The 17399-nt window shown below is 45.9% G+C and overlaps 1 protein-coding gene across 1 annotated transcript in view; it reads left to right on the top strand.

Annotated features, from left to right (window-relative positions):
• Nucleotides 1–17399, top strand: part of dgkb (diacylglycerol kinase, beta) — a 152189-nt gene that overhangs the window by 124347 nt on the left and 10443 nt on the right. The window contains exon 21 of the mRNA XM_079562229.1: nucleotides 1263–1458. Within this exon, the coding sequence (XP_079418355.1) occupies nucleotides 1263–1458 (196 nt within the window). The remainder of the gene's footprint in view (nucleotides 1–1262; nucleotides 1459–17399) is intronic.

The raw sequence follows: 17399 nt of genomic DNA, 5'->3' as shown, positions 1-17399 counted from the left end.
GAGTCCTGGCCCCAGAGGGGAAATTAGAAGCAAAGTCTGCAACATAATGTATAAAATAGGATCCGAGGTGAGCAAACCTGTGGCCGATTTCCACACTGAGTCTCAAATGCAAAAAACGGGAAGTCACTAGCCAGTATTGTAAAATACATGACAGACAATGGTAAATGGTCACATTTCTACAGCGCTTTCCATTAAAGGGACTAGCCATTTTACACTCACTACTGCCATCTCAGGTCACATGTGTAACTGCAGCTTCTATATGAAGCTCGTGCATGACGGCACTTTGGACCCGAAGTAACAACTTTCTGAGTGACAGTGCAGGATTTTAGAGGCAGTTGTGGTGAAGAGGTCTGAGCTCATTCTACACATTAGGACATGGAGGAACATGTAGGAGGAGGAGAATTCTTAGTTTTAACATTTTTGAACTCTGTATAGACCCTTTAAGGAAAAACACCCATTCATATATCAGTGTCAGGCACTGGAGACAAGGTGGGTGGAGTGTCTTGCCCAAGGACACAACGACATAGTGCACCTTCTGGAATCGAACCGCCGACCCTCTACTGTCTGTGCCACTGTAGCCCCATTATATCGGTTATCATGTTTAATCTTTGAATAAGCTATGGCTGTTCATGTGATAGAAATAAAAATAAATATTTTCCTTTTCACCTTGACTTTTGGGTTTCACAGCTCAATAAATCAGGCAGGACATTGAGCAAACCTGCAGGCTCCGCCCTCATCGAGATAGTGAAAAGCCATTCGGGAAAAGCTTTCAAAATTTCTATAGTGCAGATGCTATTTTTGTATTGAAGTAATAATTCAAATATTGCATTGCCACTGATAGTTTATAGGAGTAAACTGGCCCAAAAAATCTGACACCTGAAATAAAAGAAAAAAAGCTGCGTATTGAGGACACAGTAACCCACACAATAACTTTTGAGAGTGCAAACAAGAAAGTATCCAGACCTCTGAAACGAAGGACGAACTGGAAAGACCCAACGGAAACGAGCGGAGATCCAAACTTTGTCAGGGTGCTCTGGCTGTGCTCTCATCCCGCTGCTGCGCCTCAGAGAAGACAGCCCTGGTCAGTCTGACAGACACTCCAAAGAAACTTCCCAACGCTCAGGCCCCTCGCCTTGGAAGTCAGCTCCTCCAAAGCCACTTCCTTCGTGATCCGAGTGCCCAGACGCTCCGAGAGCAAAGCACCGGCTTCAGAGTGGAAAGGTTCTTGAGCTGTCATCTGTACTTTATTCTCTTTCCCACAGTGCGACGGCGTGACCCTGGACCTGAGCAGCATCTCCCTGGAGGGCATCGCCGTCCTGAACATTCCCAGCATGCACGGCGGCTCCAACCTGTGGGGCGAGAGCAAGAAGAGGAGGGGCCACCGCAAAGGGGCCAAGAAGAGCCAGGACAAGAGGGCCCCCGTGCTGGACCCCAAAGAGCTCATGTTCGCTGTTCAAGGTACACGCTTGGCCATACCGGTGCTTTAATGATACTGGCTTTTCAATACCGATACCTGAACGATTCTTTTTCAGATAAACTACACTAAAATATTTGTCGTCTAGAACTAGCAAACTGAACAGTTGTGTTTATCTGCAAATGTACAATATGAGGTTCATCTCCGCTGTCAAGAAATGTGTGAAAAACGGGGAAAATTAGGGAAAAATTCAGGAATCAATTGGATAAAAAATGGGGGGCTGACTGGGGGCCATGGCCGAAATCTTTGGATGGATTTGGGGACCAATCACAGAACGAGGAGGGACGGCAAGACGATGACGCGCAATTCTATATACGGAAGCTTGTAGTTTGTTTACGGATAAAAAAAAAAAAAAAGTTCTTTTGTGCGTGCGCTCAGTCACGCTCAAAGACCAGACAGGTACAGATCAACTCGTCTAAGCTCAGGTAAGAACATATCTCAGTATGGAAAACAGAGAATTATTCCTTAAGGCCTTAATTTTGGTCAAATTCATTTGAATGCTTTTTAATGCCCTGACACAGTATTCAAAGTATTCAGAATACACTTACTCAAAGTATCGGAATTCATTACAGAATACACTTTCAGGCCAGTATTCCGTATTCTGTAGATTCTCCCGGTGTAACAAATCAAAGAATCAACCTGTCACACACCCGCTCAGTCTGAGAACGACAGGTGAGAAGTGACACGTCGGCACAGTCGTCTTTGGTCTTGAGGACGGAAAACTGCAAATGTATTATTTAAGAGAAGAAGAGGAAAAAGCTATTTCTGTGAAGCACGTTGGTACACCCCTGTGTTTGCTCTTGTTACATGAGGACAGGTGTGGTTAGTGCTCTCCCCTCACAACAGGAAGGTCCCGGGTCTGACCCAGATGTTCTCTCAATGTCTGCGTAGATTTCTCTTACCTCCAAACATATGTCGACTCAGTGGTAGCCTTTTATCAGGTCAGGGTTAGTCAAAGTCTGAGTGGAGAGTTGAATATGTAAACTAGATGTTTGTACGCCATATTTGCTATCATTTGTTGATAGAGTATGATTAAAATGATTGAATAACAGAGGCAGTTCTGGAAAACAAATGCAATATGAGGCATTGACACCAAATATCCGATTCTTGTTTTTGGCTCTAAGAGGTTCAAAACAGTTTCACCAACTAAATGGAAGTAAACATGGACCTGCTGCTCCTCATTTTGAAGCTCTAAACCTGGACAACCCAATCTGAGAAACCTACTTTTGATGGCCGCGCTAAATGCCGCAGCTAGTTATTTGGAGGGTACAGTCTATATATGTCATCTTTGGACACAGAAAGGGCAGTGTTTGGGCAGTGTGACACAGTTTTCCAGGAGTTGGAGAGAGAAAGCCGCGGTGAGTATATGCCCTGTCTGTCACCCTTTACTCTCTCCTCCCTCTCTGACACCTGTTCTCTCCTTCCCTCTCCCCCTCGGCATAGTGCAAAAACTTTGTATAAATGGCACCACTGAAGCAGTATGTCACTCTCACCGAACGGGCAACTCACGAACAACTAACACGACATGTGTGGAGGATGTAGGAGATATGTGAACGTGCGTTAGCCACACGCATGGCACGCGACACACATACGGAGTCCGCAAGTGCGACCTACGAATAAAGTCTCATACAAAACGTATAAAAGACATACACTGGCAGTACAGCGGGTCAGCGGCGGGTCTGCGGCGGGTCAGCGGCGGGTCTGCGGCGGGTCTGCGGCGGGTCAGCGGCGGGTCTGCGGCGGGTCTGCGGCGGGTCAGCGGCGGGTCTGCGGCGGGTCAGCGGCGGGTCTGCGGCGGGTCAGCGGCGGGTCTGCGGCGGGTCAGCGGCGGGTCTGCGGCGGGTCAGCGGCGGGTCTGCGGCGGGTCTGCGGCGGGTCAGCGGCGGGTCTGCGGCGGGTCAGCGGCGGGTCTGCGGCGGGTCAGCGGCGGGTCTGCGGCGGGTCAGCGGCGGGTCTGCGGCGGGTCAGCGCCGGGTCTATGGCTTGAAAATAAGCACGTCACACGCGTGCTCAGTATGTTTCTTGCGTGTTTTGCACGTAGACCGGCTGTAGGAGCCCGTACGACCGGTTGCTTTAAAGCGACTATACGGAGTTTAAAAATGGTAAAATTATCTAATTTCCTCCCCCTAAATGTTTCAACAATGTCCTAATGTGTAGAATGAGCTCAGACCTGTTCACCACACCTGCCTCTAAAACTCTGCACTGTCACTCAGAAACGTGTCACTTCGGGTCCGAAGTGCCGTCATGCACGAGCTTAATATAGAAGGTGCAGTTACACGTATGACCTGAGGTGGCAGTAGTGAGTATAAAATGGTTAACTTGCATCTAGCCCCTTTAAAGCAGTACTAAGTAACTCTTCCCCCTAGAGGCCATAAGCGCAACTGCAGGTGTCGTAGCAAGTTACGATTTTTTAACTTATTAATTGTCTTGGAGAGTAAATCCTACACTGACAGAAAAGGTGAAGGGACAGAGGGTTACTGTGCATCCAATTATACAATGGAAATATTTTTTTTTACTCAAACTTGGCTGTAAATACTGTTTAAAGTGACGTTAGCCCGCAGTTAGCTTTGCCCATTAGCCTGTTAGCTTCTTCTTCGTGATTACATTAGTGTGTATTGCTTTCTCCGGACCAGTGGCAGTGAAGTTGCAAACATGGTTTTCTGTCCAGAGACACCAGGGGGCGATGAAAGACCCTCCAGTCATTCCATAAACACTTGTATCACCCCCACAGGGACTACGGGGAGGGTTTATTAAGGTAAACACGTTACTTAGTACTGCTTTAAGGGGCTATGTGGAGTTGGTCAGTTTTGCCCCCTCAGGCCAAACGTGTAACTGCAGCCTCAATGATAACCTCGTGCATGAGGAGCGCAGGCTGTACGAGCGTCAGAAATAACAGTCCAGTCCTGGTCAATTCACAGATTTGACTTCGACTATGGTAAGACACGTTACTGTTTTGTAAGATATTTAGATCAGTGTATATTTTAAGATGTGATACTTGAGCAAATGCAGCAAAGTGAATCGAGTGAAGAAGCCAAATAATACAGATAAATGAATGAATGACATTTGAAGGAGGAAAAAAATACTTGCATACTTTGTATGCATAAACATAGGCCTAACTGTAATAATGAAATAATTCCACTGATAGAAATGCTACAAGGAAAAAACAAAATGATCTCCTTAAATCCCTGGGCCCAATAAAGTAGTGTAGCTAGCTTGTAAACTATGCTTGTAAACGGCACAGTGTCACTACTCATAAATCCGTGAACAGTCACTCTTATTTTGCATCCAAGAAAAGCTAACATTAGCAACAGTATTATTGCCATTGTAAATACAGCACCATTACCACAGCACAACTACTGTTACTGACACTATAGTCTACTATACTATACTATACTATAGCTACTAATACTACACAACTTGTCTGTAGGTATAAAACTATTAGATCAGCTCGTGTATGATTACTTTATGGCTTGTGTCAGTGAAGTTTGTACAACATGCACAGACACCGCTGTTTTGAAAGCATCAACAACACTTTTCCCCCACGTAGTTACTTACTGTTTTGTGAACGTGCATGATGTCATTACACATTACACTGTTAGCTTGTTCCCCGAGGCACTCTCTACTCAAGTGACTTTACAGGCATATAGAGGCGGTGAAAAGGCCGGGGCTCATTCTACTCTCCAGGGCATATGACGAAGACATTTAAATTTGTATATATTTATTTGTGGTTAAACTTATGTATAGTCCGATGATGGATATGTAGCATCCATGGGGCAGCTGATCAGATTTAAGGGGTGGCTCGTGCCCCCCCTGGCCACCCCTTAGACATGCCCCTGAGCAACAGCGCCAGTCACTGTGGCCCCTCCAGTTTTCTCTTCTCTGTCAAAATCTGTGTTTGTATCTCATTTAGCTCCTGGCTCCGCCGCCTGCCGCAGACCTCTCCGCGGTCCCGCCTCCGCTTGTCCTTGTTGGATCCAGATGTAACTTTGTCTGGAACTTTCCCCGCGCGCATGAATATTTCAGCGGTGACAAGGTGAATCAGGGGCTTTTGTTTGGCGAGTGGAGCAGAGATGTCGGTGCGCGGCCTGTCAGGGCCCGGTTAGCGCCGAGTGCAGTGTTAATGGGAGCCGACCGGGGTCTACCCTCGGCACATTTACGCCAGGAGGAGGAAGAAAGGCCGTCAGGGAGAGGAGAGCATGAATGAAGTCGTGAATCGGCAGCCGCTCGCTCACTGACAGATTACAAAGGGGAGGGGGGGGGGGGGCAGAGTTGGCAAGCTGTGCTACTCGGGCGTCTTCTGTTACTCAGGACCATTTTGGAGAGTTTTAGTTCAGTCCCTGTTTCGACACATTCTTTCGTTCTTCAGAAATCAATGGTGCCGAAATAAACTCACAGAACTGCTCAGAACAGGATTTATGGACTTTAGAAATTCTCTCTTCTTTCTCTTTCCGCTGTGACTGGCTCCAGAGAACACTACAGGCTGCTAACGTTCTGTCAGGGCATCTAAAGTATGCACTGCTCAGCTCCTCTACCTCCTCCTGCGCAGCTCCCTCCTCCCCACAGTCTTTCACCATCTTCTGGGAACAGCTTAGCAGACCAATATAATCCGTCTCATTCCCCAGTGATTTGCCAGGACATTAGTAGGGACAGAGGCTTGTGTGGCTTAGCAATGAGTCTTGCCCGGATACCACTGTTTTACTTGTTGCCTGATGAATGAACAGAGTTTTGACATCTCCCTGATCGCTGGCACACGTTTCTTTTACTCCTCATTGTACACACTGAATACAGGCCGTTTTCTGTCAGCTGCTCCAATAAAACAGGGGTTTCAAACTTCTGGTCGCTTCTAACTTCACCCCTGTTTGGCCCCATAGAGGAGAGGAGGAGAGGCTAAATGCTAACAGCGTGTTTGGTGTTTTTGGGTGACTGAGCGCACGCGTAAAGACCAGACAGGTACACATCAACTCGTCTAAGCTCAGGTCAGAACATATCTCAGTATGTAAAAACGGTGGCCTGTTCCTTTTAAGCATAAAAGTGCAATTGTACAATGTACTGAGTTAATCCAGTGTCTTCTATCTATGCCGTGTGCCGCAGTATCAGTGTACTTGAGTGTACTTGAGTGTACTTCAGTGTACTGTCTTGTGTTGCCTGGGTTTGGCATCAGGTGTAAATATTCCCGTCAGCGCGTGGAACATGACAGCGAGAGTCTGCAGCCGCGGCCGCCTCTCCCTCGCCGCACTTCACACGGCAGCGCTAACGAAACATCTCTGTGAAGCCTCCCCTGGAACCCGCTTGTACCTGCGCTCGCTCCATGGCTCGCCCGCGGGGAGCGCCACAATCATGTAAAGAGAGCGTGTTTGTTGCTATTGCCTCACAGGGCCAGACGCTTTCAGATGCTGCTGCTGTTGTTTACCGCAATGACATTGACCGGGATTTAGATCAAACGGGCCGGGCGTTTGGTTCCTGGAGTCGTACAGTGGAAAGGTCTGTAATACCATGTGTTTCATTAAGCGTTTGGGCCAGATAAACAATGTAAAAATCACTCGAGGGGGATTTGTTAACTCGCGTCTCAAAGCTGCGAGGCCAAAAATACTAGATCAGAAATCTGATGTTTTACCAGAACAAACAAATGAAAACACATTCTGATCTTTCCCAAATGTAGCTACAACATTAAAGAATGAAACGTTACGATAGAAGAAAATGTGGTTATATCTGTCAGCACCAGCGGCACAGGAAGTGTTTTGTAGCCTCGAACTTGTTGGAACATTTGAAAAATGTCTATGGGATTTGACCCATAAAAAAAACAGAACTGTAGAAATATTTGAGGAATCGCAGTATTAAAGCATCATAAAGTAGTAATGTAACACTCCCACAAAGAGGAGAAGAAAAAGCTAAGGCACAACTGTATAAAGTGTGTAAAAAGTCACAAAATACTCAAAACAGGGCCTGACCGATAAGGATTTTTGGGGTCCGATGCCGATATGAACAAGTGGAATGTTCCTCCTTAGACTCTCCCTCTCTGTTTATGACAAGAATCTATTAACAAGAGAGTACATTTAATGTTATATTCTACCTCACTATGAATTAATGTCACACAAACTCCAACACCGAGCCTTTAGGATCATACTTCACTTATGTGCAGCCAGTTACAGATGGAGACTATGACGAACTCAAACTGGCTCCATAAAACACAGGAGAAACTTCGCAGTGATGTGCTCTGGCTACTCTGGCTACTCCCAAAGGCTCTCCAGTCCCTGTGTCCAAGCATTAAAATAACTATTCTAACAAACAAATAAAAATAATAATAAAGAAAGACTTGTCCATCTGGGCATAGAGTTCCCCGCGAGTCGAGCATTGGACCGGTGTCCAATCCCATTTTCAACGAAGTTATTAAACAAAACTCCAGAACTGTGAGACTGTCCTACTTTGGACTGTTTTAAAAACAAATGACTGGACCTTGAGCAGAGGCTGATCTTTGATACTACGTTTTAATATTTATGAACTCAGTCATCAATGCCTTTGAGCACGACGCATCTACTTCAAAGTTGTGATAAAAAAAACAGAAAACTGAAAAAATGATTGGGGTTGGCCGATAGCTGATATGCAGGGCGATATTTTAAGTAATTTTATTTGATGTCATTTTTATTTATCTGTCAAATAGCTTATAGTTAAACATGTGTTGTTAGAGTAAAGAAAACTATCGCCGTTATGTTTGGCTATTGCTGGGTTACAGGTGACATCACAGCGTTCTAAAGGCCTATACTATTATAAAGAGGAAAATTATTTTGTTTTTGAGGAAATGTTTGGTCTTGTACAGAGAGATCATGGACCCAGTGACTGATATTAATGATTATTTTTTTAATTCATATATTTTCTTTTTAGCTACGACTTGTGAAAGTGTAATGCTGTTAATAGGAAAAACTGGCTCCGCCCCCCGTTGGGTCATCATCACATGCTAGAACCTGCAACTCACCACTACATTTTTAAAACTGTCTCGACTATAACATTGTGTACGTGTCAGCATTGAAGTGTGACAGCAGGGGGCGCTGCGTGAGGGGCATAGGGCAGATTTATTAAAAACATTCATGTGGGAGGGCTCGTTTTAAGGCTCTGACTGAACTCTTTCCAATGCAAAAAAGTCTATCACATTTTTGGGTATTATTATTATTATTATTATTATTATTATTATTATTATTATTATTATTATTATTATGGTTATTATGATATGACACAGACAGAGGAGTGGAACACACACCAGGAGGAACGTTGCGCCACAAAGTTGGCAGATTCCGTCCACGTTCATTCACTGCTATCGTTTCCACTGCTCTGGACAGTTATGGCAGTAATTCTTGGGATGAGCTGCGTTTGACCGGGGCAGAGCAGGGTTCACGTGGTACAAGAAGGAATGGAATCAATTCTGAGAACAACCTGGTCCCAGTGAACACTCCATTACTCCCTGACTCAAAATCAATGCTCCCGGTGTTAGTGCAGGGCCGGAGCGATCGCGGCGGGACCGCGGAGGCCACTTAGTCTGAGTGCAGGGCACATTTGTTCACCGTTTTCTGGATTCACCCGGCTACAATCTTATCAAGCAACCAGGCCCAGTTCACTCACCGGGTGAACTTTGGGGCTGTAGGACCTCGGCGGGAAGGAGGAGGGACAGGGAGGCAGCGTCAGTTTGAGCTGGGAAAGGATGGACAAGGAGAGAGTGAATACATATCTTGAGATGGGAACAAGCTTTGAAAGGCTGAAAAGAACTAAAACAGCTTTTAAGACCTTTTAACCTCTGACCTCCCAACTTAGGGTTAGGGTTAACAATTCTGCATATTTGTTTATTTATAGGTTTATTTGGTCGGGACAGTGCATGTCAATGAACACACATGGGTCTCATGCAGGTAAACAAGCCACACAGGATTTCCATCCGTCGTCCCCCAGTCGCACTCTCAAACACACTATCATTCATCCTGGCCTATTGTACATGTTTTTAGTGTTCGGGGAAACCTACACAGACACAGGTAAAACATGCAAACTCCACACAGAAAGTTAACTTCTAGCTGTGAAGCATGAGTGCTAACCGCTGCGCTACCGTGTCAAAATCTCAAAGTGTTTGGACTGGAGAGCCTTTATGCCACCATGAGAACTCATTTGAAAGCCAAGACCTTCTAGTTTCTGTAAATATGTGGGAGATCTGTGTGAGTAAAACACAACTTACATCACATTTGTTGTTCCTAACCCTAATCCCTGACCCTAAACCTAAACCGAGCCCTAGAACCCTGATCGGGGGGACACAAAGTAACAGGGAGGACACATATTCTGAAAAACCCCTTGAGCATACTGTGGCATTGTTCCTGGAGTACAATTATAGTTCATTCTCATGGTTTCGAGAAATTATTTTCCAATTGGTTTCTTTTCTGGTGCCTAGCCTCCAATGTCTCACTCCCTTATCTTTACTTACCCATTATTAGAACATCATGATCATCTGCACATGTGCAAAAGCTAGCGTGGCCAGAGCCAGATATTCCAGTGATAATAACATTAGCACTGATTTCAGTCTGGGTCAGGGGTCGGTCTGGCTCAGGCTTAAATCGTTTTTGGGAGAGGACAAGCTTTAGTCGTAGCATTTGCTGCTGATTGGATCAAGTGTGTTTGTTACTACATGTAGCAAAACCTTATATTTCTCTGTTATATCGATAAATGTGTCGGCAAAAGTTACACCTGCCGTCTCATGTCAATAACATCACGTGATTGGCCCAAACCACTGGTGGTTCAGATTCAAACAGATCAGTCAACTTTACCAGGTCCAGGCGAGGGTTTCCCCGAGACACAAGGCCCGCAGTTGTTGTGGGCGGCGCTCCCACAGATGCACACACTGTACTGAAGCAACAACAGAACGGTCTGAAAAGTTCTGTGAGCTGCGATGAGAACAAATGTGGAAGGTATGCTTCAAGCAAATGTTATGTGAACACCAGCTTAAGTTGTGCTAACAGCGGCTAAATGCTATCATGGGCAAAATCCCCTTTTAGAACAGTGGTGAAATATTGAATCTGTATGACCTGCATGTTAATAGTGAGGGCTGTCCTCTCTCTCTTGGCCAATCAGAGGCCAGCGTCTGTTCACGTCACGTTAGTTTCGGTTCAGTGCTTTGGCCACAGCCAGAGGTTGGTCCCAAAACTTGCTAACCCAACAGGATAGACCAGGCACTGGGCTGGGTAAATGGACTCTTTTCTACCTTTATCAGGTGCAAACCAAAGCGCTTTACAGTAAGGAAACAGTCACCCATTCACTCTCTCATTCATACACCAGTGTACACTGGAGGCAAGGAGGAGCGGGAGCTGGGATTCAAACCCATGACCTTCCGATCATGAGACAACCCGCTTTACCCTCTGCACCACCATCGCCCCAGGTTGGGCTGCCAGTGGAAAACACGCAATACTGCGAGAATTCAGCTTGGCTAGCCAAAAGTTGGGGCAGTTGAGATGTTTGTCTCATAAATGATAAAAACCTGCAATGTGCTTTTTTCTTTCTTTCTTTTAACATGCAATAAAGCACATAGTAGTAGTATTAGGAGATGTCAAGACTGATTACTCTGATATGTATCTATTGGTGAAACATCTGCTGTATCTAGTCTGAGGGGGCTCACAGTTTTACTGCTGCGGTGGGAAATAGCCCTGGACTTCTTTAGCCCAGCGCTGCGAGAGGACTTTTCATCAGACATTAGCTGAATATTTGAACTTCCAGGCGGAAAACCCTGCTGAACAGAGACAACAGCTGTTTGCGCGTCCTTGTGAAGGTTGCGGCGAAGGCGTCGGGATCGGGAGGTAAACAGCGGCGGGGCATTAGCCCAGCGCCTCTGTCACGTGAGCCCTCTCCTCTAGCCTAACCCGGTGTGTCTGTTTGCTCTGGGGGTGGATGAGGCGTGGATCTGCGTGGCATGGGGATTGAAAGAAGGGGGGGAGAGAAAAAAAAAAGAAAAAGCTTGTGACCTTTCGGGAGCTGTTAAATCGTCCCACTGGTGACGCCAGGAGACAAGCCCCTCAGGTGGAAGGGAATGGCTGCACGGTGAATTATTTAGAATGGGACGGTTCAGCGAGGGGAGGGAGGCAGGGGCGCGTGGGTGAGGGGCGGCCCAAACTGTACAGTAGACTCTGGTGGGGCTGGGTTTTCACTTTTTTTAATATTGATATAGAGATATAGTGCTGGACACGATAGCAAGGAAATTAATCACAATTTATTTTTCATATCAAACAAATACAACAATTCATGAACATAAGACCAGACCGATCTTTGTGTTATTTATCTTCACATTTTCAAACCTCAAAGTGTATAACAATAAGTGGTTGTTGGATTGTAGCGTCCCATCGATGGCCATGTGTGTAATGAGAGCAAACAGGCCCCCACTCCAATCATTCCTGCCCAAACTTTTTGTTTCCCAGGGCCAAAATGAAACACAGCGATTTCAAGCATGAAACACATATAACTGCAAATAATAATGATACTTGAATTCTTTTTAGGTACTGTACATGTGCAAATAACATGCTACATAAAAACAAACACTGACTATGGCAAACGCCTACCTTTACTACAATCTGCTTATACCAGTGAAAGACACATTATTAGCCTAGTAATGTTATTGTTATGTCATCAAGGTGTGAGTCAGTCAGTGACCTCTGAGTCTGGACTGTTGAAAGCATCACCTGTGCATGCTTCTCAATCTGTGGGTACCTTTCTAGTGAGGCCTGTGTATAGAAACATGAATTCATCTTTAAGCTCAGTATCACACTGAAACTCAGTGAGCTCCATCTGAATGTGGGCTGGGACAGGGTAACATGGAAGCTTTGGGAGAATCACCAGCATTCTTTCTAAAGTTCATAAAACGCACATCAAACTTCCTGTTCAGGCGGCCGCTCCTCCACCAGGTTTGCTTCTCTGAGGCTGGGGAAGCGAGCCACGTTTCCTGGAACAAGAAACAGGCCAAGTTTTGTCCACAATCATCAGTACTTTCACTAACTAACTAACTCAAATTCCTAACATCAACCAGAGTGACTCGCTGCAAGACCCGTATCTGCGCTAACCACGAAAAGCACCACGGAGAGCGCATACAGACCGAAGCTGTGCATACGTAAATCAAGTTTGAAGACATAGAAAAGCAAGCGTGTAGTGTTTTGTAACGTTTGATGCGTCCTCACTCCTCTCCCAGTGCCATCATTAAACGCTCCGACCGAGGCCACTGTGAGTGAATGGCGTGGACAGTATTTACGTCACTGTTTTATTAAGTCAGTCGACAAAAATAATGAGAAAGAGGAGTGAAAGAAAACCAGCGATCAGGGCAGACATCAGGCACAGACATCGTGCATGAAGTCTCTCCGTTCGTTCATCAGGAGGAACAGAGGGAGAAAGGGGAAAGACAGTCTCGGCGATACATCTGCGTCTTTGGGTTAAAGAATTATTCTGGGGCGACAGTGGCACAGATGGTAGAGAGGGTCGTGTCATAATCGGAAGGTCGGGGTTCGAATCCCACCTCCTGAAAGTGCACATTGTTGTTGTGTCCTTGGGCAAGACACTTCACCCACATTGCCCCCAGTGTCTGCGTACATTGGTGTATGAATGAAAGTATGAATGGGTGAGTGGATCCTTGCTGTAAAGCGCTTTGAGGGCCTAATGTAGGTGGAAAAGTGCTATATAAGTTGAGACCATTTCTATTTATTGGTTTATTTGGTCGGGACAGTGCGTGTTTATGAACATACATGGGACTCATGCATGCCATATTGTAGCTTTGGGCTAATTTCCATCCGTCGTCCCCAGGCCCGCCTTAATGTACCCATAGGCCCCGGGACTTAAACAGCATTGTAGGCCCCCACCCCTCCTCAGCGCAAACCCTAACCCTAACTCTAACCTATAACACTAACCCTGAACCCCACAAAAACCCTAACCCTGGTACTCCTACATGCATCCATCTGGGCCAGGTAGGGTGGGGCTACTCCAGGTACACACATAGGAGCGCAGTTAGTCCTGCCGCAAAGTGAAGTGATTGACATGAAAATCAACGAATCACCTTTTTCTTTTTTCCTTAATTCTGATAGGCCCCTGGGCTCCAGCCCCTGCTAGCCCATTGGTTAAGGTGGCTCTGGTCGTCCCCCATGCGCACTCTCTAGCACACTCTCGTGACCTATTGTACATGTTTTTTGTGGTAGGAGACCCAGAGTACCTGGAGAAAACCTACATAGACATGGGGAGAACATGCAAACTCCACAGAAAGGCCGTCCAGGTGGGAATCGAACAGCGCTAACCACTGTACTGCCGTGCCGCCCTATATATAACTATTGATCAATGACCAACTGGATTCTGCTCTGCACCGCTCACAAACAGCGCTGTGGGGATGACCAGCCGTGGGTCAGGGACATGAGGGGCGGACACGATGCAACACTCTGCACAGAGACAGCCACATGTGCGTGCACGGTCCTGCAGACAAAGGCTCAGACCACACATATGACTTGACCAGACCAAAACCAAATCAAACGTTAATGATCTATAAAACTATAAAGCCTGCAGATATGTTGGTCAGCTTCAATGAAAACAAAGAAGAGAAAACACTTTAAATTTACTGCCCAAGATGATGCTCATTGTTACACAACAGTTGGGTAACAGGCTCTGTGCTCCCCTCCCTCAGTCGGTCTGTCCACACGTGTCAGCGCTGGACGTCCCGACAGCTCCTCTGACAGTGACACCAACACCTCAGACACTGCTCCGGGCCAGGCCCCCCACAGCACACAGAGCCCCATGAGGGACTGGGGGACGGGCGGGCGAGGGAATACAGGAGACGGGCATTGAAATCCCCTCTCACCACTTAAGGACATTTAGATTTTTAGTTTGCGTTGTGTCATGCCTGGGTTTTAGTGTCATAGACGGTGCAGTAGCAGCTAGCTGTTGTTGTTGTTGTTGTTTACAGTACAAAAATGCAGCAACAAAAAAAGTCACAGTTTTATTCCAAATGAGGCGTTACTCTGGCCTATAGGCTGCAAGCTCAAGTCAAGAAGCTTTTTGGATTTGGGTAAAGCCGAACTGGAGAAAATGTGCTCGGTTATGCCGGGGGGTGAGGTTGCATTTGCTCCTGCTGAATGTTCCTGATCTGGGGCAGCTCCACTGTCTTCTAGAGTAAAGGTGAATGACCAGGAACTGACTTCAGGACCTCACTTTCGTTGAATAAACCTCCCGTGTGTCACGTCCGTCCCCTCCCTGGGCACATGTGGCTGATGTGCCCCTCACCGGGCGGGCCGCGGGGGGGGGATTCTAGCGGCGGTGGATGTAGCTGTCCGTCATGGGCACATGTCACCCCGCGGGCCGTGTGAGAGCAGGGGTCAACCGGCTGTGTGTGTACAAACATGCCCCCGCCGACCCCGGGGAAGGGGCCACGCTCACATCGCGTTCAGGCGGCTGTCCATCACCATGACGACGGGAGGACACATCACACCGCTGCCCATCACCATGACGACAGCGGCAGCAACACCTCCAGGACCTCCGCGGAGCAGGAGATGGTTCACACGCTCCGCACGCGCCGAGAAACGCACTATCCATTTCAGAAGATGAAGCCTCTCAACCCCCACCTTAACCAAGCACAATGTATCCAGGTTGGCTTTCCCCAAATCTAAAAGCTTGTTGAAAAAAGGATTGCAAAAAGATGATGAAAATGTGGCAAAAAAACAACAACAAAAAAGCAATGGAAAAATATCTAAAGCTGAAAATGGAGAAAATGCACTCGGTTAAAGATTACACTGGCTGAACAAAACACAAGCTGCCACCTGGATCTGGATCTGAATAGTTGCCTTAAAATGTATTTTGTAACGCAGTGGTTCTCAAAGTGGGATTCGGGGCCCTCAGAGCCATTGAAAGGGAAAAAAAAGACTTTGAAGGGAAATGTATATTTATCGCTCTGGACTTTAGAAATTGCTGTTGTAACATATTCCGTTACTTTGTCCAATCAGAGTACAATCAGAGTACCGTATTCTGAATACTTTGAACTATCACATTGATGTGCAGTATATTTATGTGTAAATGTGGCATATAAACATGTAGGAAGACAAAAACACGCTGGGCAAATGCACACCAGGATCAGATCACATGACCCACGGAGTTTGAAATCTGTCTTTGTGTTTTGGGAGGACAGACCTCTTTAGTGAAGCACTAATGAAAAAAACGTTTTGATCTTTCCTCCATACCTTTTGTGCCTCAGTGTATCCCTTTGATTCTAGGAATGTAAATGTAATCTCTGGACTGACAGAGTACCTGAACAGTTACTCAAAATGAGCATCCTGAATGCATAAGTATTCTGTTTCTCCCCAACATTGACCTAGACAGAAAACAAGATCGTCCCTGGAGCTTCTTGAGTTCTGACATGTTTCAATGTAGAGGTCGACCAATATGGGCTTTTCTAAGACTGATGCAGATTTGCCCCGCCGATGTTTTCAGTGTATCCAGTGTATGAAGCTTCTAAACGGTAAAATGTGCCAGTGTTGAACTGTGACAGCAGGGGGCGCTTTATTAGGGGCATAGGGCTAATATATTTGCCAGCCGATATATTTTGTAAGGTTTTGACCACTCACAGAACAGAATGGGTAACATGTTTTTGCTCAGAAAAACCTCAGACACTCTATATAAAGTTCTATAAAAAGTTGAAATAGTGTAAGAGAAGGGCTCCGGGAACAAGAACATGTGAATAAAAATGATAAATGTCATGAAAATGTCCAACAAATGACACATAAAGGTCCTGTATTGGATGTATCCATCCTTATATTCTGAACATAATCCTTGATGTTTCCATGTTTTATGACCTAAAATAAAGTAAGTGGTTTCAACATCTGCTGCTTACAGAAGGAAAGGGTTTGAAACAATGAGAACGGGTCCAGTGAGGCCCTCTGTGACATCAGCAGGTGGATGAATGAGATCACCAATGACTCCAGAAGTGTTTTTCATCCTTAGAACACGGCGTGGCACAGTTTGTTCCTGTCGAGGTTGTTATTCCAGAGCCGTCTCCAATGATCAGGATTGGTATTGTTGCGGTGTATAAATGGCTCTTACTTTCAATTAGTGCGCGGAGCTCCCAGCCGAGCGAGCGGGGCCGCGTCGATGAGGAGAGGCCCCGCGCAGACAGATGGGCCCTGCGTGACACTGGGGCGTCCTGCGGAGCCAAAATCAATGCTCCACTGCAAAACACCACAGAAATTAATAATTATCCCATCACAGGGTTGCTTTGCATTGCCTGTGCAATCTAATTAATAGCTGTTTTGTTTGTGGCTCGTCGGCCGCGTGTCAGCGACTGGGGAAGGGCCGGGGGGACGGGGCAAACTCATATCCTCCAACTGCAAGGCCAGCTCTGAGGGAGATCTGACTTCTTGTATTCGTGGAAAAACATTACAGACAGTGAAGCAGCGCTGTTACATTTTTGAGTGTTTGAGTTCATGCAGAGTCTGAAATGACGCGTTGTACCAGTCATTCAACCCTTTAATGTAGCCTCCACAACAATAAAGAAAAAAAAAAGTATTTTCTAACCATTTGGGAGGCAAACAACATTTTTTTTTTTTTTTAAACAGTCCAAACCTCATCTAAATTAGTCTAAAACTAGTCTAAACCAGTATAAACCAGTCTATACCTAGTCTAAACCAGTCTAAAAGTTGTCAAAAGAAGCATAAACCAGTCCAAACTTGATCTAACCCAGTCTAAACTTGATCTAAACAAGTCCAAACTTGATCTAAGCCAGTCTAAACTTGATCTTAACTAGTCCAAACTTAATCTAAACCAGTCCAAACTTGATCTAAGCCAGTCTAGACTTGATCTAAACCAGTCTAAACTTGATCTAAACCAGTCTAAACTTGATCTAAACCAGTCCAAACTTGATCTAAGCCAGTCTAGACTTGATCTAAACCAGTCCAAACTT

The sequence above is a fragment of the Gobius niger genome (genome assembly GCF_951799975.1).
Source record: "Gobius niger genome assembly, chromosome: 8".
Taxonomy (NCBI): domain Eukaryota; kingdom Metazoa; phylum Chordata; class Actinopteri; order Gobiiformes; family Gobiidae; genus Gobius; species Gobius niger.
Note: the sequence above shows the minus strand (reverse complement) of the source record. Positions and strands in the feature narration are given on the sequence as shown.